Source organism: Diplotaxodon limnothrissa, linkage group LG22 (genome assembly GCF_057381915.1).
Source record: "Diplotaxodon limnothrissa isolate DT_005_m linkage group LG22, D_limnothrissa_male_GT1.1, whole genome shotgun sequence".
Lineage (NCBI taxonomy): Eukaryota > Metazoa > Chordata > Actinopteri > Cichliformes > Cichlidae > Diplotaxodon > Diplotaxodon limnothrissa.
Window position 1 is genome coordinate 24,934,731 of NC_140616.1, and position 26,472 is coordinate 24,961,202.

Here is a 26,472-nt window from a genome sequence, read left to right on the forward strand (position 1 = left end):
ACTGACAAGTTTAAAAAATGAAGAAGAAAAAACAAGGAGCTGGGGAGGAGGAGACATGACTGGAGGATGGATGGAAGTAGGTCAGAAAGAGAGACTGAGAAGAGAGAGAGAAGAAGTGAAAGAGAAAGTGACAGCCAAAGTTCAGATGTGTCTTTCATACCTTACTATCTTAGCGGTCTGTGTGTGCATATGTTTCCTTTTGGTGTGTGTGTGTGTGTGTGTGTGCACAGCCACATGTTCAGTGTGTGTGTGTGTGTCATTGTGATTGACAGCTCCCAGCCAGCAGCTTGCTCCAAAGCCAAAGACTTCATAATAAACAGAACAGGGTTTAATTTACTCCTTCAGGCAGAGTGGTGGTGCTCACTTTGCAGTCTGCTAGTACAACACACTGCATAAAATATCTTTCTCAATAAGTTATTTGATATTGAATTCAGATTCAACGTTGAATCGCTGTTAAAACATGAAATATCAACATTCATTTTTATATGTAAAACAGAATACACAAGAGATCCTTGATGTTATCTGACCTGTATACTTATGACAGAAGAAATTGATGTTTGTGTTCAAGCTCCAACAGCACTACCAATGCGTTTGCGTCTAAATGCTATGTTAGCCTCCATTTTATCACAGAGTGATGACATAGTAGATAATGATGGTGCTACCGTCATTCTCAAGGTTTTCACGATGGGATCGTTGATTGGTCTTTAGGCCTGTGTGACAGCTTAGCAATCGATTTCACAGCAGCTCTCAGCAATCACTCACAGTCGGTTAGGGAGACCAATGGTTGCTAACGAGTCTCCAAGCCTGTTTTACTGGGGCCTTACTAATACCCAATGCTAGCTGCTATATTATCCGAACATTGCTTCAATTGTTAATGTTCATTTAAACTTTTTGGTTTTCGGACCAGACCAAGAAGCTTAAGGTTAGTCTGCTTTCTGCATTTCAAACAAAAGGAGTATTGGCCAGTAGAGGCACCCAATTGTGTCCAGGTTTTAATCATCTAGCTGTTGACTTGAGGTGAGGTTGAAGAATTTGAAGAAGGAAGTCCTCTTTCTTCATTGTTCTTTCGTGCAATGTACAGGTACCACTGGCAGCTAAACAGCCCCAGCCCATGATCCTACTGCCGCCATGCTTGACTGTTGGTACAGTGTTCTTAGGTCTGAAAGCCTCCAAACATGCAAACAATCAGGGTAAACAGCTCCTGGGTTGTTCTTGAACATCCTAACCAATTTCCTCTCATTTGAGGGTGACAGTTTAGGTCTTCTTCCAGTCCTTGGCAGACTGGAGATATATCTGAATAACTTGTACCTACATAGAATTGCTTGTAATGATAATCCTGGAATCTGCAGTTGTTTTGAAATCACTCCAAGAGACCTTACAAGCTTATGTGAGTCTATCATTCTCCTTCTTAAATGTTCACTGAGATCCTTAGACCGTCCCATTGTTCAACCAAGATAGATACTATCTTGACTGTATGGTCGTATTAGTAGTTCTCCTTCTCGATTAATCTTTTTAACTGTGGTTATATAATGTTGAATAATCCAAACTATATCGGTTTGGACTGAAATGTTTGTGTTAATAATGGGATCCAAAACACCACTTTTTTTTATTACTAGTTTAGCTGAAAGACTAGAAATTAACATAACCAGAGTGCATTTTGTCAGCTCCATTACCTTGAGGTTAAATCTTGTGCTTCAGCATTACTACTGTGTTGTTATAGGGCAGTCCCATCTTCTAATTCATGTTTATGGAGACACAAGATCTACCCACTATCAAAATTTTCAAGTATTTTTAAGGGGTCACCATTTGCCACCTGATTTTTAAAAATCATCAAAACACACCTGCTGGAAGCAACACAAACACACAACCATGGAATGAGGGATAGAACGACAAAAGGAAGATGATAATAATTCATAATGTCACAGCTACTGACTTTACTGTCATTATTAGCTTCTGGGCTTTTGTTGTTTTCACTGCAACATGCAGAGTATTGCACAGTAATGGCAGCATTGTTACATTTCCCCGTAGGAATTGTGCACTGCTTATACCTTGTCAAAAAGGAAAATGCTTACAGGTTTTATTTTTTGGCAGTGAAATGATCATAAAGCCACAGAGTTAATGAGAGGTGGCTCGGTCCGCCCAGGTGGCACAACTGTCTAAAATCTGTCCATGGTTGGACGCTGACTTGGAGAGGCCCGTCGTCACGGCCACACCAATGACACGGCTAGATGTGGGTGAGCTTTCTGGGTGGCAGCTCTTATTCAGCCAATCAAGGCAAACAGGCCACGCTCTATTTAATGATTATCCCAGCATCTGTCCCCTATCTCTCATCTCAGCGTGAAAGCCAGCAAACACAAGTGCAAATACACTCGCAGGAGCTCAGTGAATCCCATCCAGCCGAGCAGCCCGATATTGGCTCGCATCGAGTAATTCAATCTCAATTTAATCAAATTTAGAAATGATGGCAAATGCTCGTGTGCATTATGAACAGGCTGTGTGCCCGTGATTCATTATATAGTTAGTGGAGAAGTGGTTAATAGAGGATGTGATTACACCAGCAGCAATTAATGCCAGTCCAATGAAATACATGATTACCACATTTGGAATGTAATCTCAGTTGTTATCCATGTCATGAGGAGAAAGGAAACCCAGAGATAGCCCTCATCCTGTTTACATTCTGTTTACTTTTACTTAGGTTTTACTGCTGCTTGACAAGGTACACTCGTTTCAGGTCCTGCATTAGCTTTGTGGAGAGGATCCCATCATCCACTACACTTTCATCCTCTCGAGGCAACAGTAGGGTTGGTTTTCACCTAGTCCCATTGATATCACGTTGCTGTTCATTTGGTAATCATCTGCCGAAATCCCTCTGCAGTATGCTTGGATGCTTGCAGCCACTCTCTAGCTCCTTTGCATTCGGATGCAGGTGATCAATATACAACCTGCTTTCCTCGGCTTTAAATCACAGGAATGCTCAAAGACTCCCTGCAGGCCTGGATGGAGAAAACGACAGATAACACGGAGCGCTGGGCAGATGAATAAAACGATAAATGTCAAAGAGGAGCAAAAGCTGTTAGATAGAGGGAGAAGAACAACTGAAGATACACACTGAGAGAGAAAGAAAGGCTAATATTCTTGATTTATCAGCCCTGCAGTCTTAGAGATGAATAAAAAGAGGAAAGCTGTCTCCGGCCGCTTATTGCAGCCGCGGGATGAATGTTCGCGTTTGCTCTGTTTTGTCTTTGGTTAGGTAAAAAATGAAGTGTAACATCAATAAAAATGTTAATCAGAAAAAAAACAATGCATTGTTTTCACTTTCAATTCACGCATTAAAAAGAAGAAAAGAAGAAAGAAAATAATCCTGACATCAATCATCAAAATCTACTTCCTACCACAAATGTCCCATCGCTGCACCTCCCATATGTGAGCCTCTAATCTTACCTTATACCTGTACTCAAAGTTTTATAAAAAAAACACCCCTTTGAGGTCTTAGTCCTTTCTGACAGGTATGAGAGGCCTAATTAGACAAAAAAAAATGACTCTCATCCAAACAGTCTACAACATTGCAATTGTTGTTCCTTTGCTACACTTAAATAAAATGTCTTCACATTGTTTCTTGTTTTTCTCACCAGGTGAGTGAGGTGCAGCCCTGTCACGCCCACAGCGCCCCCTTTCGGCCCGGACGGCACACCATGCCCCGGCGCCTATGAAAGGGTACCATGTCAGCCGGAGCATGTCTCAGCATTCCTCGGGTGGTGGTGGAGGAGGTCCCTGCCACTGCACGCCTGATGACTGTGACGGTCCAGGCAGAGACTACTACCACGGTCACAGCGATGGCCACTTTTACCCTGGGGGAGGTCCCGTTGAGGCCCTGGCGCTGGAGAGGCACCACTCCCGCTCACACTCCCATAGTCACTCTGGAGGAGGCACCTTTCCCCGCTCCCACCCCAACCAGCACCCACCTCTCCAGTCATTTGACTCTTGTGAAGAGTGCCTATCCTCAGGCCACGGGGGGAAGATGCACCGCATGCCCTCAAACATGATGGACCAGTTTGAGAAGCAGGTGCCCTTCCATCATGATGGCTTCCACACACTGCAATACCAGCGCACTGCCAGTGGGGGTGCTGAGCAACGCAGTGAGAGCCCTTCGCGCATACGCCACTTGGTCAATTCGGTGCAGCGCCTCTTTGCCAAGTCCCATTCCCTGGAGGCGCCATCCAAACGGGAGTACAACGGTACGAGGGGAGGAGGGGACTACAGGAGCGAGAGAGGTGGGGGCCACAGGAGTGGAGGGGAGGAGGGCCACTACTCAGGCCACCAGTCTCGCTCCACCAGGAGGAACAAGTCTCGAGAACGTAGCAAGAGTGGAGACTCGCGGCATGAGTCAGGCAGACGCCACCGCAGCCGGACAGCGGGCTGGTGGAGCTCCGATGACAACCTCGACAGTGACAGCAGCTACTTGGTAGGTGGGGGTAGACCGGGGTATCCCAGAGGACATGAGAGCCTGGATGCTGCCATTCAGGAGCTCACCATGAAGAAGCCCAAGGAACGAGGCGGCGGACCGGGGTCTGGGGAGTGCATGGCCTGCACAACAATGGCTCTGGTGGGGAGTGAGGGAGGAGGAGGACAGCACGGGCATCACGGTCACTCCCTGAAGAGGAGCACCTGGTCAGCCATGACAGTGAGTCAGGCTAGAGAGGTGTATCCTTCTACCAGAGGAGGAGCCTATGACAAAGCCCTGGTGCCCATTGAGAGCAAGCTCAAGGAGAGGACCTTCCACTATCTCCAGGTGTGTCTGTCCCTACATATCAGCAAATGTGTAATCAAATATATATGTGGTTTGGTGTTAAGCAAAAAAAAACAAAACTTATTTTTAAGGAATGAAAAGATTGTCTTGAACTTTTGTTTTTCTGTTTCCACTGTCTCAGACCCTTGAAGATTAGGCTAATTAGTCCGCTGCCATAACGACAACTATCATTGTGTACGGGACTTTATAAAAACGTGTCGACCATCTCACATCTTCTGCCTCTGCTCTCAGTCTGTGTTGCATCTCCATGTGTATATTTGACAGCCAGTACAGACACACAGACGCAGGGCATCTAGACAAGATGAAGCCTGCTCTTCAGTTATAACACAAAATCTGTCAATGCAGTGCCTTCTCACAGGCTTGTGGGGAAGTATGGGCTTGTATAGCTGTGCTTTAGAACATAAGTGCTGTGAAACAATCAGAAAACAACACATGTAGCACACACACATGTCAGTACTGGAAACACTTTGATTTAAGTGAGGGTGTTGCTTACCCACTTACTCGCTGTGAATTCATCAAAACTGCATAAACTACCTCCAGCTTTTCGTGTAAATTGTCTCAATTGGACTTCATACAGACTTTGTATTTGGAAGCTGGCAGGTTAAAGATGATTAGTGATCTGACAGCCTTGGACATTTACATTCTCCATGGATGGATTATCACGTCCACGAGATCAAGGCAACAATTTGCCACAGGCAAAGAATATACAGTACAAGTATACCCTGTATTCCTTTTGTTTTGTTTTTTTAATTGCTGCTTTATGCTTTATGCTTTATGCGTTATGTTCTAGACACCCCAATAGATATGATTTAAGGTATGAAACACATGCTTTAATATAAATAAATGGAAAACATGCTGCCATGATTGGCATCTCCCCATGGCATTCTTTGGAGTATTTGATGTCTTTAAAGTTAAAACTCAGTCTGCCAGAAGGTTCCAAGGTTCAGTGGTGATAAGTGACAAACGATTTCGTTTTCTCTGCATTTCTCTGGCGAACATCAAATAGCCTTAACTATAGGAAATTGTTAAATATAATACACACGTTTCTTCCACAAACAATGTCAGAGAGTGAAGCCAACTTCCAGATTTCCCAGGTCTAATAGTGTTAGCACTGCTACACCACAACCAAGATCTTCCCCAGGAGGCAGGACTGTAGGCTCTGTCAGATGCTGACAGTTTACACTTGCCGACATGCTAAGTTGACATTTCTCCTATAGGCTGCCTGTCTTCTGTCTTTCTCCTTATTGACCACCAGACTGAAATTTGACCTATAGGCTATCCAGTTATAGCTTATGCTTTAATGTACTAATTGGCTAAACGTTTAAAAAAAATAGGAAAAAGTGCAGACACTACCTCACCACCATGTGAGGAAGGTGCAGAGCTGAAAAAATATAACATAGAAATCTAGTAGTGAGTGCACAGTGTATGTGTGAAAGTAGTAACCAGCAATCTCTCTGGTACTCCTTAAAGTAAGATGTCTTTGTCATCTTTGTCTTTGTCAAAGACGACAAAGACAGACTGCTTTGTAGAGCTTTTCTGATTGCTCAAGTGGCCAATCAGAAAAGTTTAGGTCTACAAGCCCGTCCTTAAGTTTCTAAAGTTTTACCCACTGAGTGATGACTGCTGGGGAGGTAAAATACCCATTGATTTTAATTTAGGCTTTGTCCCTCCAAAGGTTAATTGTTTCAAGGAAAGAAAAGCAACCATTGTCCCTACAATTTTGGTTTAGACCCTGGTTTTTCCAGTTGAATACACAAGTAAAGGTATTCAGTTACTCAAAATGCCATCTTCCTGCTATAGAAACAAACCTTTAATAGCAACACAGCCAATTTTTGTTTCAAAAGCTCAAGAAAGCAAATTAGAAGAAGAAAATACAATCAAAGATGGGTAAGATCCTTGTGGTAAAGCCTTTGGATTAATGGGGAAATTAACAAGAATTTTTCAAAAGCATAAAAAACCCTTTTTCTTAAATAAAGGTTTCAAAAAAATCAAGTGAAAAGTATTTTTTCTTGGTTAAATGTCTGCCTAAGAGGCCAGATGGACTCTCCTGGCATTTTGCTGTGAGTCAGAAAAGAATAATCATCTTCACCCACCGTGTTATTTACCTGTCCCTTACAACAGTCGCTTACCTGCCTCCTGTCAACACGCTGTAGCTTGAATCTGCCGCATGCAATTTTCAGAGAACCCGTTCACTCATTTTATCTCCTAAAATGGCAGAAAAGGTTAATTAAAGACTGTTATTGGCTGTTACAGTGGCATCTCAGAGAGCACACGCACGCACACAAACACACACACACAAGCACGAGCTCAGAAACCTCCAGCTGTGTTGAGGTAGAGCTGCCATGCAGGCTGTGTTTCTACGGAAACAGGTAGCCACAGGAGTCCCTGGTGTTTTTCCAACTCTCATCCTTTAGACACAGCTGAGGTCTGCTGATAGAGGAGACAGCGAGAGCAGGGTCGTCTGTGTGTTCGTGCTTTTCTGAGGACAAACCCCACACAGTTTACCCTGTGCTTTAGGCTACCATCACATTCTCACCTTAGGACACGAAATGAACTTCCCCTGCTGCAGCTTTTCTCGTATCTCCAGGTGTCACCGGTGGTTTGGGGAGGCGCGGAGAGACAGTATGTTGAGTGAATTGTGCCCAGCTTAGATGTGCCAGGGCAGGCCAGATTGATCCACGGCTTCAGAGCAGACAGCTCACTGGAGCTGCAGATATAAAGCTGTTCAGGTCTGTTTCACCAGGATGAAATGTCAGGACTAACAGCAGCACAGGTGCAACAACTCCAAATTGAAACTGCCTGAGAAAGCAAGAGCAGATATCATACACCCAACAGCTGCCTTTAAACTCTATTACTTGTGTATTAAAGGTGGCACTTGTAATAAGAGACTGGCAAATAATTTATATTGTAAGGTAAAGACTCTGCAATATTAGTAAGAGAATAACAACCATCAGATGATCCCCTGTGAATGAGCACTTAGCCATGAAGAGAAGGAAGAACTGCTTTTTAACAGGAAGAGACCACCCACAGCTAAGGGAGGGCCAGCCATCTGCGTCCCCTCCCTGTGGGAGTGAGGGGGAAGAAGAGAGTAGACACAAAGTTATTGAAAATTCAGATGCAGGTGTTTCAGGATCAACCAATATAGTACCTTAAGTTTATCAAAATCAGAGAGTTTCAGGCCTAATCTTAAAAGTACCCAAAGTGGAAGCTGAATCAACAACAGAGGGGTCTGAGTCACCATATGCACAGAAGTGCTCTACTGAAGGAAGACATGCAGAGTGTTGGCATGAAGAAAGAGAGTGCAAGGGACAGGCCGAGATGGTGGGAGATGATCTGCTGTGGCGACATAAAAGAGAAGCCGAAAGAAGAAATCCCATTTCCACAGGTCTGGAAAACCAAGCACCCTGCCTTTACAAACATTTGTGAAAGAATCATTCATTCTAAAGTGCTAATTGAATTTGATTGTGGTGCTTCAACAGGATGCCAGCACTGTAATAAACCACTTTGTGAAATATCTTCCCTCCTAGGTATTCCACAATCAACTGTAATTAGTATATTTGTAGGTGAAAACATTTAGGAACCGCAGCAATTCAACCAAGTGAGTCAGACCAGAGCGCGGTCGACACAAAGTTTGCCAACGTTCTCCTGACTCACTAACTGCAGAGCTCCAGACTTCCTCTTACATGGACATCAGCACAAAAACAGTGTGTTGGGTGTTTCACAGCATGGGTTTCCATGGCTGAGCAGCTCTTATGGTGTGATATTTAGGTGGCACTGTACTTCTATCCATATAGTGTAGCTGATAGCTCAGCTGCACATTTCTACCCCTAAGCTTTAAAAGGCTGATGGGCTATTGTCGTCACCCTGCCGTGCAGGCAAGTGGCGTGGACACCCAATGTTGTGAATGCGATAACTCAAGAATGAGCTTTCGTAGGATTATGAAATTCGTACTATAGGTGCAACTACTAAAAATCTCTGACAAGTTCGATTCTCAATGACCTGATTTCTGAAAATCCCCCAGGAGGCTGAGGAGTAGTACTATTTCATATTTTGGAAACTCTAGGAACCACAAGTAAGCCTGAACTGTGACAGCAAAGTCCTCTATTGGGGTAATATTGTAATATGAGGTGTTTAAGATACGATGGGTGCTGATCTTTCAGAACTTTGGATGTGAAGAGAAGGATTTTAAATTCAGTTCTGCATTTAATTGCATTGAAATTGAGCAGCCACAATGTGAAAAATATGATCTTTCTTTCTAGTCCAACTTGTTATTCTTTTGGTCACTACCTGTAGCTGTAGGTGAGGGTCAGGACCTAGGTCAGTCAATAAATCGACAGCCTCACTTTCATCCTCCTCTCTCCTCCACACAAGATTAAACTTTGAATTTCTCCATGTTACGACTGAGTATAAATTGGCTCTACATCTGCTGGATTTATGCAAACAGTCAAAAGTGAAGAGCTAAATGTAGGTTGGTTCACATTAAGAAAAACGCTCTACAAAGCGTTGACTAAGTAGTTTTTGTAGCACCTGGAAACATTTGATTTGATTTGATTTGATTTTATTGATTAGCATTCAAATATCTCAGTGAAGACAGAACAAAGATCTACCACAAAGCAAGAAAGCATGAGACAAGGCTAATCAAAAGGTATTAGCTGAAGCATTTGCTTATTACGCCAACCCTTTTAACAAAAGATCTTTTTGCATGCAGCTCCTGTACACAGGGCTCGAAGCAAATAATAAAACAAAGCAAAAACAAAACAAACAAACAAGAAAAAAAAACTTTCCACATGGTCAGTTTTAAAACATAAAACACATGGTCAGTTTTAAATCAGTTCAAGTATGCTACAGCAGTCCCTCTCTCGTTGCAGGGTCAGTCTACCTGCTGTATGTTATTTCCATGTGTAAAAAAAGGAAACATGTACATACAAGCTAATACTTACACAGGTTTCCTGCAAAGAGTCAGGACCGAGCAATAAATGCAAGTGAATCTTCGCAAGTCTACGGTCAGAGGCAAAGGGACATGTGCAAACTTTCCCCCATGGCGTCAATGCCAATCACAATGTGTGGCATCAGAACCTGATGCTCTCCGTTCCCTGAGCCTCTCACCTTCCCCTCAGCCTGTGTGTGATAGATATGAAATGATTAAAAAAGAAAAGAGGGCCGAGGGGAAAAAAAAGCTGAATATGGAGTAAAAGGAATGAAAAGAAGAGCAAAGCGGTGAGGTACAAAGAGTGTTAGAAAAGATGAATGCAGAGGGACCCAGAGACAGTAAAGCAAGCTCAGGGATAGAAAAGAGATAAAAGAGGTGATGGTAGCCAAGGGGCAAAGCAAGAAGAGGAGAGAAAGGGGCGTTTGAGGAAATGAGAGAGATAGTGGACGGCCACGGGGATCACGAGATTAGGCTGAATCATCTTTTAAGTGATGACCTTAAAAACACACACTCAGCTGGATGCCAAACCCCGGGGCCTTGGCTATGTGTGTGTCTGGGTGCAGGTGTTGGTCACATGCTCGTATATGAAGCTGCACCTGACAGCATTTACAAAAAAATGAAAACCAAAATGAAAGGCTGAGAGGTCCTTCGGCCAAAACAGCTGCTGTTAGTGTACGAGTGAACACACACATATATAAACACACATATCCAAGTGAGTGGTCCTCCACAATAGTAGCATGTTACATGCGAGGTTAATAGCTATACTCACGAGCTATGATGCTAATTAAAGCTGCGCTTGTCAACATAAGGGGTCACTCGTGGCGAGAAATACCCCTGTGACCTCATCACCTAATTCTGCATTTCTCATCAGCTCTACTGAGATTTTTCAGATCAGTTCTGGGTTTTGACTGTTACCGAACGCTGGTCCTACGCTGTCTACAGCACTGCGATCAGGAGTCCTGTAATTATATTTTTTATGTGTAAGGCAACATCAAGTTAGTCTTTAGACTTTCCTAACAAAGTAAATACATAATAGTCTATACATATAACGAGTTATTCATTAATTAGTATATTGAAGTATAATACTTGGACCATAAATATAAACTTTACTACATTGTGCTGTCTTTTATGGTCATGAAAATTTCTCCGAAGTGTTGAGCCGTTGTTGTTAGTTTCCTCCATCAACCTGTGCACAGCTCCTGACGGGCGCTAAAGGCTAAACAAAGATCAGCCCATTGTCACCAAAACTCTCTCTGTACTAGATATTTGGATATCCAAATGTCTGATTATCTGGTTATTTATTCACTTTATTTATATAGTGCCAAATCAAAACAGCAGTTGCCTCAAGAGGCTTTATATTGTAAGGTAAAGACGCTACAGTAATACGGAGAAAACAATCAGATGACTCACTGTGATCAAGAAAAAACTTGCTTGCAGAACCAGGCTTAGGCAGAAGCAGCCATTAGTGGCATTAGTGGGAGAGAGGAGGGAGATGGGACAAGAGAGGTACTGTGGAATAATGAATAATTTAATGTAGAGTGGTGTCTAAGCATATAGTGCCATTATTAGCCTCCTGTAGTTCTTTGTTTTAGGTTGTTGATCCAAAGACTGGCCAAATGCTACTTTAGCATTTAGCATTTGCCTCATTTCAGCACAACACACATTTAGAAATTAGCTGAGAAAATACCAGTCAAGACATCTTTCATGCTTTGTGTAATTTGAGACCAATAAAGCAGCTCCAGACTGAATCTCAATGCTAATCAGTTAGCTGAGGTTGTTTGATTAGAATTTTTTTAATGTGTTGTTTTATGTTGTCTTATTTCTTCAAAGTAAACAAAAGGTCATTTTCAAAGCGTGTGTTTCATGCTTGACTTCGCTTCCCAACTTTGGAGTAGTTCCACATGATACCCACTCACTGAAGGGTTGCCTGTAATTGCTGAATTTGCAAAACTTCACTGACACTGTGATCTCTTCCTGGGTGCGCTAACGCCTTCGTGTATTTTACATTAGGGCCACTGTGAGAACATGTCAGCGTAATTCTTGGGGTTAATTTCATTGATTCTCTATATTTCTCTTCGTGTTGTCTTTAGTTTCTTGTCTTGACTGCACTGCTGTGTTTGTTGTTTTCCCATCAGAATCATTTGCTCGTCTGTTAAATTGCGTCTTCTGTTTCGTGTTTTTGCCACCACGTTCATGTCTTTCTCCCACTCCGTGTCGCCACTCCTGTCTGCTGCCCTCTCTCTCTTGTCTACCTGTTTTTCTCTGTTTTTATTTATTTGCTCTCCGTCTGTCGGCTTTTGAGCTTACGTTGTTTTTCCTTCTCTGCGTCAGTGTTTTTCCAGCTGTCAGACTTTCTCTCTCTCTGTAAGTCCCTTCATCCTATTCTCTCTTTCTCTTGCATCATTACTCGTGTATGCATACATGTGCATGTGAGCGTGTGTGCACGAGTGCAGTTGACTTTTCGGTTGTGTCTGCCCTCCAACCCAACGCTGTGTGCACGTGGGCCAGAACTGTGCTGCTAAATAAACCTTTTACCATTCGAGGTGTGAAATATTTTTCGATTAATTAAGAAATATATTTCTGTTTTGAGAAGCCTTTGGATCTTGACATCAGATATTGAGAAGAAACTGCAAACAGTGCGGTGAAAAACATCTTCAATATCTCGGTGTTGATTAATTCACATCATGACTAATTCCTTTTCCCTTAACAGTGGGTGTAGAAGAGGAATGCATACTTACTTTTAACGCATTTAACTGTTTGACCTACTAAAACCATGTTGGTCCCACATGGTTGTTACATTTTTACTCACTACCTGTTGCAATTTCAGATCAATACAAGTTGGTCAGTTATGGTGACCGTGTGCATGTTTGGGTGGATGTGGATGTGCCTCAGGTCCCTTCAGAAGACTGGGGAGGTGGTTATGGTGGTGGCGGAGCAGCTGACAGCGGAGGGGAGATCCCTTGCCGTCGCATGCGGAGTGGCAGCTACATCAAAGCCATGGGCGATGATGACAGCGCCGACTCGGACACGAGTCCCAAAGCCTCGCCCAAGTCCACGCTGATTGCCCAGAGGGAAGCCTTCAGACGATCTATCAGCATGGATCAAAGGTCAGATGGCACAAATTCAGCTTTTATATTCATGCTGAAATACTTGTATTTACCCTCGACTCAACTCTCTGCTTTCAAAAACCGTAAAAAACACGTTTATTTGGTTTAGTTTGGTTGTCTTTTTTTTAAGCAGTGCAAAAGCAGCACAGGATATCAAATAGGAATTGCACAGATGTGACAGAAGTAAACAATAAAATACAGAAACAGACAGCAGTGGGATGACAAAGGGGAAAAAAACAACAACGTGGAACAAAATGCAGAAAAACAAAATAGCAAGTTAGTCCTAGTATGGACGGTTGCTGTTTATGCGAACATTTCCCCACAGGAGGATTTCTGCATTATGTTACTTTACAGCTTTTTTTGGTTTGCATTTAGAATTCATTCCTTTTCCATAACTTTATAAGAGGCTGCAGCTTAAATACACAACACTGTTTGATTGTGCCTTTAAGGCTCACTCTTTAAATGTGGACAACATTATTTTCCACAGTGTGGGTGAAAATACAAAACCATTGGATAATTTCTTCTCATAGCTTCATAATATCTTTTAGACAGTCTAAGTCTCCCTCCTTAGAAAAACCCTGCTCTCCAAAATCTTTATTTTCAGTTTGTAACATGATAAAAATCTGATGTTTACAAACACATTTTGGGATAACTATTAATTTCAGACTTTAAAAAGATCCTTTTAGACTCAGAAAATTCATGTCTGTTTAGTTAAAGTAAATAAAGGAGGTTTGATCCCTGTTCAATTTGTAAGTTTGTTCACGTACAAATAAACCAACAGTCTTTAATTTTATGGTGGTTTCATTTTAATGGAGAGAGACAGAATATCAGCCAAAAATCCAGAAAAAAACACGTTACATAAACTTTATGAACTGAAATGCATGTTATTGAGTCAAATAAATATTTGAAGTCTGTGTGTATGCTTGTGTCGAATAGATTACGATTAATCAATCATTACCGATATGCCTGTTCTCAGCTTGTTATATGTCTAAAACAAACCTCTCCGTAGAATCAATTTCTTAAATTCCAACTTCCCCACCACCATGGGGAAGACCAAGGAGCTGTCAAAGCACATCAGAGACAAGATTTTAGACCTGCTACGGGACCATCCACAATAAGCATGTCAGGATGGTGACAACTGCTGGTGCCATTATTTGGAAATGGAAGAAATATAAAATGACCATCAATCAGATTCTGTCTGAAGCTCCATGTAAGAGCTTGCCTCATGGGGTGAGGATGATCATGAGAAAGGCTGTGGATCAGAACAAAACCACACAGGAGGAGCATGTTAATGGCGTGAAGGCAGCTGAGACCACAGTCACAAGGTGCCCCTGCTCGAGAAGGCAAAGGAACAGGCCCGTCTTAAATTTGCAAGTGAACATGACTCAGAGAAGACTTGGGAGAGAGTGCTGTGGTCAGCTGAAACCAAAATCAAACTCTTTGGCATCATCATCATTTGGCATCTGCTCATTGAGGGGGCAGTAGATTTATTTTTTTTACTTTATTTGGCCTTTATTTATACAGGTATTCCTATTGAGACTCAATGTATGGGGCCATGTACCATGAAATCTTGACAAGAACCTCCTTTCTTCAGCCAGAACACTGACGATAGGTCATGGATGGGTCTTCCAGCATGACAATGACCCAAAACAAAGGAGTGGCTAAAGAAGAAGCACATTAATGCCATGGAGTGGTCTCGCGACTCTTCAGACCTCAGTCGTATAGAAGATCTGCAGAGCTTTGATTTAGAGTTTCTTTAAAGACGAGTGAACCAAAATCCTGAGCTGTGTGCAAACCTGGTGACCAACTACAGCATCTCACTGCTGTGCTGGCCAACAAGCGTTTCTCCACCAAGTACTAAGTCATGTTTTGATTGGTGATCAAATACTTTTTGGTTGATGTTCTGTCTCTCTTCATTCAAATGAAGCAACCATAAAAATGAGAGACTGTTCATTTCTTTGTAAGTGAGCAGACTTACAAATTTAACAGGCGATCAAATCATTGTTTCCGCCCGTGTAAATACTCTGGAGATTATAGATAGAAACTCAGTGACCCAGCAATGCCCTAATAGCAAGCACTTAACAAGTGGGTGAATCAAAGAACACAGAGGAAAATAAACATCAGCTAGGACGAGGCACACTGTGTTCTGTACACATGATTTCACACTCTGTGTGAAACTGAGTGAGTAACCCTTTTAAGACATATATAAAGACGCATTTCAGTAACATTCAAGCACCATTTATTTAGACAAATTAAGATTTTAGACCATAAACTGAATTATTAAACTAAATTATTGCTTGGTGGTAAACATCAGTAAAAAGATAACACCAGCGGATTTCAGTTTATAGGGAAAGAAACTGAAAAAGGATGTTAATGTTCTTGCATTATGCAGTAAATACTTTCACATAGGCAGCCTTGGGAACCTTCTCACATTTAACTGTAGCTCTGCTTGAACATCATAATAGCTGCTGGAATGTCTGGATTTTATTTTTCATATAAAATGAACAAAAATGATGGTTCCCTAATTGGCATGGAAATGCACCGTCACAGCACGGAAAATGACTCCAGCTGGCTCAGTCATGACACATGATGCAGTGAATTGTTATTTGATGGTTCACCAAATGGTGAGCTGTTTGTGTTGCAAACATTTTTTTTGATAAAAATAGCAACGCGAATGGCGGACGTGTTTACAGCCACAACAAAGCATCAATACTAACATTTATGCTTGTGTTTATTCCAGGCACTCGTGTAAACAGTGTACAGATTCTTACCCTAACAGCAGAACCACACCCAAGACCCACACCCGCTCCCGTAGCTACACCCGCTCTTTGACCAGCACACAGGTAACAAACAGCAGGGTGAGGCTTTGAAGTGTGTAAACCGCTCCTAGAATTGCCTGTTTTTCTACATAGATATGACCTAGGAGATCTGTTTTGAGACCTTCCTGTCCTTCCGGGTGCAAACATGAAATACGTAAGCCAGCGAGGCTGCAGTGCAGAACAAAGCAGGCACAGATGACAATGGATTTGACGTTGATTACATCAGATACGGCATGAAAGGCATAGATGGGATGAAGGTGAATTGCAAGGCATCTTCAGATGTCTTCAACTGCGGGATGGCTGAAACAGTGCATATTTTATGAGATGTTAATGTTCAGAATGGCATCAGTGGAGGCATTAGCTGATGTGGGCTGGCATTGTGGATGTCACCTGAGCTGCACCGAGCTAACGATAAGCTCGATTTGATCTGGTCATTCGTTTATTGAGGAAAACGATCCAATAGTGCATGTCTGTGAGGGCGTAAAGAGCATAATTTGAAGCTGAAATTAGATGAGGGATTTTCAGTCAATGATATGAAAATGGGATCAATCATGAATGGGACAAAGGTGATTTCTGAGAAGCTTTGCACATTAATGAATGCAGTCCACAATTCAAGACCACCGTTACCCTCCAAAGGAGAGGTCAACCTACAAGGTTAACTCGACTGTAAAGTATGTCACAGCAAAAATCTGACTTACATCAGGAAATTTATCATGAACGAAATTTCCTCAATGACTAGAATCTAAATTAAATTTCTTTAGGACTTGTGTTAAGCTGCAATAACTTTATAGGTTATATTTGTGTAGAAAATGACAAAACTGGGTTCACAAGCTTTCAACAGACAGTTTCTTTGGGGATATAAATTGTGCATCTGACATGTGTAAGACAAGTACTGATGTAGGAACTCTCATCCCCTGCACCTTCCCGCTCATCCTCCAGCTCGGAGAGACGTTAAACCGTCAGTTCGAAGCCGTGTGTGGGACCATGTTCGGGGAGGTGGAGTCTCAAGCTGTCGAAGCCCTGGATCTTCCAGGAGTGTTCCGCACTCGCAGCCACAGCTACGTTCGCGCCATCCAGGCCGGATGTTCCCAGGATGACGACTGTCTCTCCGTCTTCTCCATGTCTGGCCCCCAGGGAAGCATCAAGGGCGGGGCCGGTGAGTGTGCGGTTTGAGTCCACCAGTATGCAAAAGTCTGGGGTGTCTCTGTGGAGCGTTTGGATGCGCGGCTGCCTTTTATGTGGCAGCAGCGCGGCAGGAGACACAGTGGGAGATGAAACTTTTCTTGTCTTCGCTATTCTTTCAACCTCTAATGAGCTGTTTTTTACCCCTCTCCTCTGTGTTTGTGCCTACATATGCATGCTATAGGCTCAGCTGTGTGTGTGTGTGTGTGTGTGTGTGTGTGTGTGTGTATTACATTTGTGCATGCTCTTTGTTCTCTGCCATCTCTGCCTTGCCTTTGTATCTCATCTCTCTCCGATCACCCTCCCCTGTCTGATTGCAGGTTTCACAGGCTCAGAAATAGGTACAGGAACCCATGTGATTATGATGATAGCTCAGTGTCTCCAGCTTTTTGTCTCTGTCTTTTGGTTTCACTCTTGATGATGTTTGCTTTGACAAGTCTTCCCAATAATGCTTAAGCCTAATATTGGGCTGTTTTTATTTGCCACAAAATCCATCCAGTGTTTCCTAAAGCCTCTGTGAAGTGTTATCCACTTTCAGCACAGACCCCTCCCTGGTACACCAAGTCACACAGCAACACTGCGTATGCACACAGGGTGGGTTACAGCTTTGGAGTGAGCATCTCTGCACTCTGAAAATAAACTCTGTTCAAATATATATTTAAAGAAACTGTGAGTGATGTCTTTCTTAAATATTGCTCTCAGGAAAATGCTCTGTCTTCTTAACTCATTCACTGCAATTGACGTCTATAGACGTCAATTGAAAAACTTACGTTGACTGCCATTTACGTCTATAGACGTCAATTACGTTTTTCAATGGGAGGGGCTAGAATACAACCTCGGGCAGCTTGTCAGTGAACATCAGACTGCTTGAAATGTATTTTTCACAAAAAGCTCGTTTTCTCCCTTTTTGTGGTCAAAACAGGCATTTTTGGTGGAACCCACCTCTCTTCTACAGCTGATTACTAAAGAATGGAAAATGGTAGAAACAAGCTTTTTTTTTTTGGATGAAAGAAGAGAGTCTGTTCTTCATTTTGGTAGGTTCAGCGTTTATATGATCATAACACACAGTTTTCTGTGGCTCTTCAAAAATGAGTAAAAATGGCAGTGAATGAGTTAAGAGTTAAATTAGCTGCGGGGAAGAGGTTTTTGCTTCGCTATCATGTCTGTCTTTTCCAGCGCATCCCTCCCTGCCACTCACTGAAATTTATACTAAAAGCTGTTTTTAAATGAAAAGAAGTTGGACTTTTGTGTGTTTCCTCTTCCATCTTACACTGGCTGTAATTCTTAATGGCTTTATCGTTGTTCTCTCCTCCTTTCCATGTTTGTTTGCCTCTTTATGTCAACCGCTTTCCTATTTTTTTCACTCCTTAACTTTCCTGTCACATTCTCCTTCCAGTCTGTCCCTTTTGTAAGTATCCACCTCCCCCGCTCCCTGTTGATATATTACCCATTTTGCTTTTAACAGCCCACTGTGCCTTTGTCTTCCTTTTCTCCTGCTCTTCTGACACTTCAGTCTTTCCTTATCGTAAAGGTGCTCCTCCTCCACTCCCACCCCGCATGTCAAAGTCTTCACTTTCGGTGCGAGCCCAGAGCAGCACAGAGTCCACCCAGGATGCCTACTTCCAGAGCAGCGGGCAGTTGGTCTCAAGCTCCGGTCCCGGACGCCCCAAGCAGCACAGCAACTCCGTGGACCTGGGTAACTCTGACGGGCCATCGGGCCGCACCTCCAGAGGAGGCTACTACACTGGCAGCGGACCCGGGCGTTCCCGACAGCACAGCAACTCCGCAGAGAGCCTGGACGGGGTTCGGGGCTCAAGAGAGCTGGTGCCCTATGGAGGGGGTCCTGGAGTCGGGGTGAGAGCCAAACACAGCAGCTCAGCTGACAGCCTTCTGGAGGGTCCGCCAAGGCCAGCAAGAGAGAGGGATGGCAGAGTGGGAGGCAGTCTGGGGAAATCAGCCTCTCTGCCTCAGAACAGCATCGTGCTGAGTAAAGCTGGAGGGCAGGACGAAGGGCGTGCTGTCAGAAAGTGGAGGCCATCCATAGCTGTGCAGGTGAGAGGAAAACAAAAAAATATGCCTTTTATTTTCATTTATTTAGATTAGGCTCTCTAAAAGATGATAGAAAATAATCAAAGGAGCTTGCAAAGAAAGCGTCTGGACTTCTTTAAGTTGCTTGAAGACGTTTCACCTCTCATCCGAGAAGCTTCTTCAGTTCTAAGGTCAAATGGTGGAGAGTCCCAGATATAAACCTAGTGGGAGTGACCCCCCACAGAGGGACAAAAGGACCCCCTGATGATCCTCTAATCGCCTGAGCCAAGGTGGGAAACTGGGCGTGGGTCCCAATCAGCCAGAGTTTCGGGTGTGTTCATTGTGAAACCTGGCTCCACCTTATCATGCGAATTCCTGAGGTCAGATGGCCCAGGATGTGAGTGGGCGTTAAGGCGTCTGGGAAGGGATCTCAAAACTGGATTATAGATGGCAGAGAGTTGGTGTCGTAAACCCCCGCCTCTGTTCAAAGATGGTCGCTCACAGTGGACATAGATGGATTCTTTGCAAGCTCCTTTGACTACGATGACCTGGATGACTGAGAACCTTCACAGACATATAGAAAATAATGAAAACTGCAAGTCTTCAAATTGCTTGTTTTGGTTAAACTGTATCCTTTGTCCACAAATCCAAACTTGATTTGCAGTGATACGAACTTCAGAAAGCACCAAATCCTCACGTGTACCGAGCCCGAACAAGCAGATGCTTGGAATCTCTGATGAAGGCGCAGTAGTTTGCACAGTTAAAGGCTGTGAACTAATCACTGCACTCCAGCCCCCTCAGTTCTTCCCGAGGATGTTTGGTTTTTTGGCTTGGTGAATAACTTTACAGGCAAGCTTTACAGATGCTAATTTTCAACTCAGCTAAGCCAAGAGAAAAATGGTTTCAGCACCAATCGAAATACAGTCCATTTACACAAAGAACATGCATAATCCCTCAGCGTTAGTAGCTGCAAACCATTTTCTGCTCCATGTGAAGACTTTGTCGAGTTTTCCTGCGATCTAGGTGCAAAGCTTAGCTATTCAAAAGGCTATAGATCCATAATTAGCATACAAGCTTGGGAGTGGCATCAATATTCTGCTATAGAGCTATACTTTTATTAAATAGGGACATTCATCTCTGACATGTCTTCAGAGATGGTTAGTTATTTTTTAAGTCCCCTCTAAATGAATGAACAGAGCCTTAACACTAGTTGTCATACAGTAGTCACATGGACATAAAAATGGCCTGAAAAGAATCACCAGTCAAACCTAATTAACCTCAAAAGTCAAATAGCTTAAGTACTATTTCTACTACACAGTAGTATCCCATTATTATGATGTCATTACTAGCTCAATCCAGGATTGTAACACGATCGGTGTGTCTGGTCATCCTGTCAGAGCTCTCAATAAATGCTCTTATAAACTCTCAGGCATGGAATTGTGTCCTCCTGAGAATCAGCCTATCTACCCTACTAAGTCATGATGTACTAAATAAAGGACATCCTGGACTTTCCATTGATATCTCATGTGTTTGGGTTGCCTCTTTTAACACCAAAGAGGAAGGAAATCACAAATAAAGTTCAATGGGAAGATTCTTTTTTCTTGGTTCTTAGGAGGATATGAATGCAGATGAAACGGTTTTGAACCTCTGCTGTTCACATGCATCCATGCAACACAATGACTGCATTATATAGTCCCTGTATGTTCAGCAGGGCAGGTGAGGTTTCCGATTTCATTCTCTCCACTCTGACTGTGGTGCTCGTGTCCTCCTCTGCTGCAGGTGGATAGCTCAGAGACCCTTTCAGATTCCGACACGGAGGGCAAAGCTCTGACCGAGGTCCACTCTGTAGGAGTCCAAGTGGAAGACGACAAAAGGTACCAGGAAAGTAAAAATCAAAGAAAAACTACTCATCTTTGAAATCCAGTCTAAACATGAGCTGTTTATTTTGCCTGACATTTAAGCTGCTTTCATTATAAAAAGAAACAAACTTGCAAAATAAGACGTGTTTGTTTATCTCGCTAATTTATCTTTGCTCCAAAATATGTAGCTTCATCAAGAACTTTTGGTCTTTGCACAGTAATTTATGTGAATAATTTTCATTTACAATTTGAAAAAAAAGCCTTCATCTCCTGAGCGCCCAACAGAGCAGCCACCTATGGTTGATTTCTAGGCTAGATCCTATTATTTCATTTAACATTTCATCAGAGATCACAGCTTGAACTCGGCAACACTTTCTTCCAAGAATGTCTTGTTTTTCAGCCATTAGTGAGTGTAACCATGACTACTGCAAATCATACACTCTACATGACTTTCGCACGTGACTCAACCCATCTCCTAATTATATCCAGCTTTGCCTGCAGGTCAGATTTGCACGCATGCATGCAAACACTCGTAGCATCGCATACTTCCAAACCCCCGAGCGGTTTGTGATCATGCATCCCTTAACAACGTCCCCCCCGTCCCCCCACGCCCGTCACACCTGCTCGTCGAGCGCGACAGCGTGACATCTCAGAAAACAGCAGACTGATAACGGAAATCTGAGTCACCCCTCATCAGACAGGAAAGAAGGGTGAGGAGGAGGTGGGGTATAAACTTGTAATAGAGTTAACGATCATCGCCCAGTCCACCGACGTGACATTTTGCCCACACTGGTGCGTCATATGCCAGAGGATTTAGCAGGTCTTATCATAATCAAGTGAGTAGTAGTGAGTGCAGTGACATGGCAGCCTTACTCAAAGAAGAACGTGCAGTTAACAGAAGCCAAAATAATAGCACAATAAGAAAGCATTTGCATATAGTTCTCTGTGTGACTCGATTTCTCTGGGACTGCATTGACTCCCTGTCCTGCAGGAGAGCTCGTTTCAAGCGCTCCAACAGCGTGACGGCGAGCGTGCAGGCCGACCTGGACCCCGAGGGCTTCCCGGGATTGAGCATCGCTGTGCCGATGCAGGACAAAAGTCTCCAGTTTGGCTGCTCCTTCCAAAGGCACTCGTCTGAGCCCGAGTCCGCCAGCCAGTATACAGAGTGCCATCGCACCGTCCACACACAGGGACAGTGGGCCTACAAAGAGGTAGCAGTGAGCAATTCTCCTGTAGGATCACAGGCAGCTGTTGAAGTTTTACAGAAACAATCAAATACAAAAACATTTTAGCTTCATTGATCTCTGAAGGAAAACTTTTGCCACTTTCACTTTAATGCTCCTCTGGGCTTCATTTAGACATAGTAAATGACAAAGTCCTTATATGTGCATGATTATTTTGATAGTGGCAACACTGACAGCAGGTTGTGGGGACACCCAACATGTTTGCATGTCCTCGGGTTAATGGATAGAAATTCATGGTGTAATCGGTGTTTAATTAACTTGCAATCTTACAATAAAAGACATTTTCTTCCTTATACAACATCTGAAAATCAACATTTTTTCTGAATATTTTGCAATCTGAACTACTCATTTGCTGGGAGACCTGACAGATCAGCCTTGGGGCTGAGAGTAATATAGACAGAAACAGCTGAAGACACCTGGAGGCAGGTTTTCTCTAGTCTTGTTAGATTTTATCTTGTCAAGGCTGAAATGTAATTTGCTCAAATACTGTATTTAGGTACAGCACTGAGGTATCAGTACTGCACTTTCATCATTTTTCCCCCTGTATAACACTTTATAGTTCCACTCATTTCTGAGGAAAGAGTTTGACAGCTTTAATTACTATGATTTATACATACAAAACATTAACATTAGTATATTAACATTAGCTGTCAGGTAACTTTCTTGGTTATTAGCTTGGCTAATGTTGCTGGAAGAGTACCCTGGGTCTTCTAGATTGCACTTGTCAGCTTCCCTGCCTTTAGGAGGATATCTTTTTCTCACTGGTACTGTCTGTAAAGTAAAAGCTTTAAATAGCAATGGAAGTGAAGCTGGCCGTGAGTGTGTCCTTGTGTATTTGCATGGCAGAAGGATTTGCTTAAAAACTAATTATTCAGTAGTGCTATTCATGATTAAATATAAAAATATCATTGGGTATATTTAAACTGGATCAAAAGTGGAGTCCACACTGCACATTTGTGGCATTAATACTAGTATAAATAGTGGCTGAGGTTCAGCAGTGGTTCGAAAACAGGCTTTTTTGTTCTTATGTTATCCCAGGACTTTATCCAGACTGGCTACACCACTGAGGCCTGTCAAGCTGACACACGGCCCCACCAGCAACCGCACCTGCCTCCACGTTCCCACTCTCCTCTCCCCATTACCTCTGAGCGAGCTTGGGCGGGGACACCGTCCCTAGAGGGTCCCCGGAGCCTGCCCGACTCGGGCCGAGCCTCTCCCTGCATGAGAGATGGAGAGTTCTTCTTACGCCTCCTGCAGACAGAGGTGGAGAGGATGGAGGGCTGGTGCCAGAACATGGAGAGAGAAGCAGAGGAGAACGAACTTCCGGAGGAGAGTGAGTGAGAGAGGACGACTCGAGATGAAGATTAACAATGAATAATTCTTGGGTTTCTCAAACTACGTGTGTGCTCTTTCCCACCTAGTTCTTGAACTGATTCGAAACGCAGTTGGCAGTGCCCAGATGCTCATGTCTCAGAAAGTCCAGCAGTTCTTCCGCCTCTGCCAACAGAGTGTGGTGAGTATGTGTGATTGCATGCGAAATCATGACATTACATATGGCGCATGATTTTTGCCGTGATTCGCTAAAGGGCTAGATTTGCTCGGCTGCAAACACTTCACCGGTGAAATTAGTCTGTAAATCCCCATGTAATGCTTTACTTGTTAAGTCCTGTCTCCCCCCGCACACCCAGGACCCATCAGCCTACCCTCAGCCCACGTCTCAGGACCTGGCTGCCTTCTGGGACCTGCTCCAGCTCAATATAGAGGACGTCAGGGTCAAGTTTCAGGATCTCCAGAGGCTCAAGGACTCTGGTTGGAGGCTCCCGCCTGAAAAGAAGGTGAGAGACCCGGGGGTCCAAACCACCCTGGTTTCCCTTCAGCACTCCCCCAGAGCTAAGATGGCAGTGTGCAGGCGAGTAGCGCAGATGGTTGTGCCCTCCAAGCCTTTGCAGGCTGTGAAAATACAGAACAGCAAGAGGAACTGAGCTGAGCTGAGCTGCCCACAAGACTGTGAAATCCAAAATGTGCTAGACGTCTTTTGCATTTAATGCAGCGTATTACATTATTTTCTATATAGGTTTGGCTACTCACTGATCAACATTATTCAGTCAACACCAAACTAACAATTGTTTCTCTTTTCTTCTTTTTCTTTGTGCATTACCTCTGTTTACCTTCTCCCATTTCATTGCCTTTTACTTCACCCAATGCCAACGCATGCTGAGATGTTTTTATGTGCTTTGTCGTTATGTTTCGGTCCGTGATTCTTCCTCACTTGAATTTTTGCCCTTTATGTTGGATTTTCTTACCTTTTTGTTGGGTTTTCATCCTCCCTCTATCTCCTCTTGTTTTTGCATGGGATTCCTTCTACACAACCATACAAAACCATATTTTTTCCCCCCTCTCGGTTAATCCACTGCCTGTTCACCTGATCACCACGACTGGGCTAGGAGGACAAGAAGCTTCCTCCACCCTTACCAAAGAAGCCAGCAGGTGGGGTGAGTGGCAGCCTCCGGGCTGATAGCGTTGGGGATGGGGTTGCTGGAGGTGGAGGAGGAGGTGGGTCAGGGGGCCTGGTGGTGCCTCGCGTCGGTGGGCACACCCTGCCCATCAGGGAGAAGTCAATGGACCTCGGGGACCGTCAGAGGACAGAAGCGAGGAGGCGGCTGCTGCAGACCCGGCGCACTGCCTCCTTCAGGCAGAACTCGGCAACAGAGAGCGCCGACAGTATCGAGATCTACATCCCCGAAGCCCAGACTCGACTCTGAACACCGAGCTGAGGTGTTTCCCTCCCACCTTCTCACCCACCCTCACCCCCTGCAAAGCTGGCCAATCTCAGTCTGTCTCCGAGCCCAGTTTTGGATCCGCACGCTGTTAATGCGCTACTCCCCTCTAGCATTTCCATCGAAATCAGTTATCATACTCATTAAACAAGCAATGACAGCCATCGTAGTGTCTTGAAATTTGGATATTTTACAGACACAGAGGCCTAAACGTGGAATGGTAGCTAGCTAGCAGACATTTTCAAGTCTTTTTTTTGTTTTGTTTTTGATTAATATTATGGCTGAAGACAAACAGCAGTCCACTTTTATAACCAACTGAGGTTCACGCAGTAGTAGCATGCCTGTGCGTGTTTACCGAGCACATCTCCATCACTGAAAAATCAAGGGCTTAACAGATACAAGAACTCATACAGAATCTCCCTGTATGGATGCCGTGTGCAGTAAAACCTCATCCTTCTTTGTGAGGTTTCTTAATCACATACAAGATGTGTCCATTCGCTTGACTGATGCTACCGGTGTGGATGAACAAACATGGATGAATTGAGCATCGGTTCTAATGCCCTTAAAGTCAGATGGCTGGCAAACCCCAAAGAACATCCCTCCCAGTCGTTGTCAGCCAACTACAGCTTGCACCTTTCACCCAGGTGCCATCTGTCCCCGGCAGCACTCAGTCAGAGAGTATGAAATCACTTTAAGTTTCTCTCTTTCGTTCCTCAAATCCCGTGTTTTCGTTTGACTACCCTCAGCATTCAGCAGTCAGGCTGTTTGAACGGGCAAGTGCTATTTGTACATAGAGTGCACAGTCATGTTTGCCAGAAGGAGCTTTTGCAGTGTAGCATCACAGCCTTGATGGCTAGAGAGCACTGCAGACATAAAATAAATAAAAAACTAGGGGAGAGAAGCTGTTTGCTTCTTATGTAGTCCTTCTGAAGTTTCAAGCGTTCAGGGGTGGGGTTTCTGTGAGCTTTTAGAGGAGAATATATTTTCCAAGGCTATACAGGACTCTGCTGAGAAAGCCCCCTTTTTCACTGTGAGACTATAGCACCACCAAGTGGTTAAATGAGGACCCAAACTAATAACAATGGTCTGTAGGAAGTTCTCGCCACTTCAGTCAGGAATTAACAGACACCCCAATGAAACAGCCATGACGGAAGATGGGGGGGTTTTGGGTGGGGTGGGGCTCTTTTTGTTGTTGTTTTTCGTGCTTTTTTGCACTTAATCAGTGCTTTCCCTGGCGCGCAGTACATTTTCTCTTCTCTTAGAAATTGTTTCAGTGGATTTCCCCCTACTGCTTAATTAAGAGGGCAGCAGATCGCAAAATAAAAGAACCGTCAAAGTCTTCAGCAGAATCTGCTTGCCTAACTCGAAGTGCCGTCCTCTCAATCACACAGAGCCCTGATTACAAAGAAGGGATGATTTCTCTGAAGGGTAGTAAACAAAAAAGAGTGGTATTCAGTGAACAGCAGTGCCCTACGAAACCTCCCCAAAGAGACATCAAACACAGGAAACCGCCGAGCTGCCAGACAGAGTCTGGCAGCTGTGGTGAAATTAGCTAATACTTGATTGAGTGGACGTGTGCGTGCTTTGTTTCTCGTTATTGACTTCCTGAAATTCTCTTCTCTGTGGTCTCCGCTCTGAAAAGTGTAGCACGATTTGAAGAGTTTTTGAAGGGGGCCTCATTTGCAAATCTACTTCATAACAGATATTTCTGATACAAGT

At 43.6% G+C, this 26,472-nt stretch overlaps 1 protein-coding gene across 1 annotated transcript; it reads left to right on the forward strand.

The window, feature by feature from the left end:
• The first annotated feature begins 3,706 nt into the window (after nt 1-3,706).
• On the forward strand, nt 3,707-24,900 carry dlgap3 (discs, large (Drosophila) homolog-associated protein 3). Its single transcript, XM_085345926.1, has 11 exons — nt 3,707-4,789; nt 12,630-12,844; nt 15,585-15,687; nt 16,603-16,819; nt 18,359-18,897; nt 20,653-20,747; nt 21,724-21,943; nt 23,015-23,309; nt 23,398-23,489; nt 23,665-23,811; nt 24,421-24,900. The coding sequence occupies exons 1-11, from the start codon at nt 3,707-3,709 to the stop codon at nt 24,736-24,738; spliced, it is 3,324 nt and encodes a 1,107-aa protein (XP_085202052.1). The 3' UTR covers nt 24,739-24,900.
• The last annotated feature ends 1,572 nt before the right edge of the window (nt 24,901-26,472 follow it).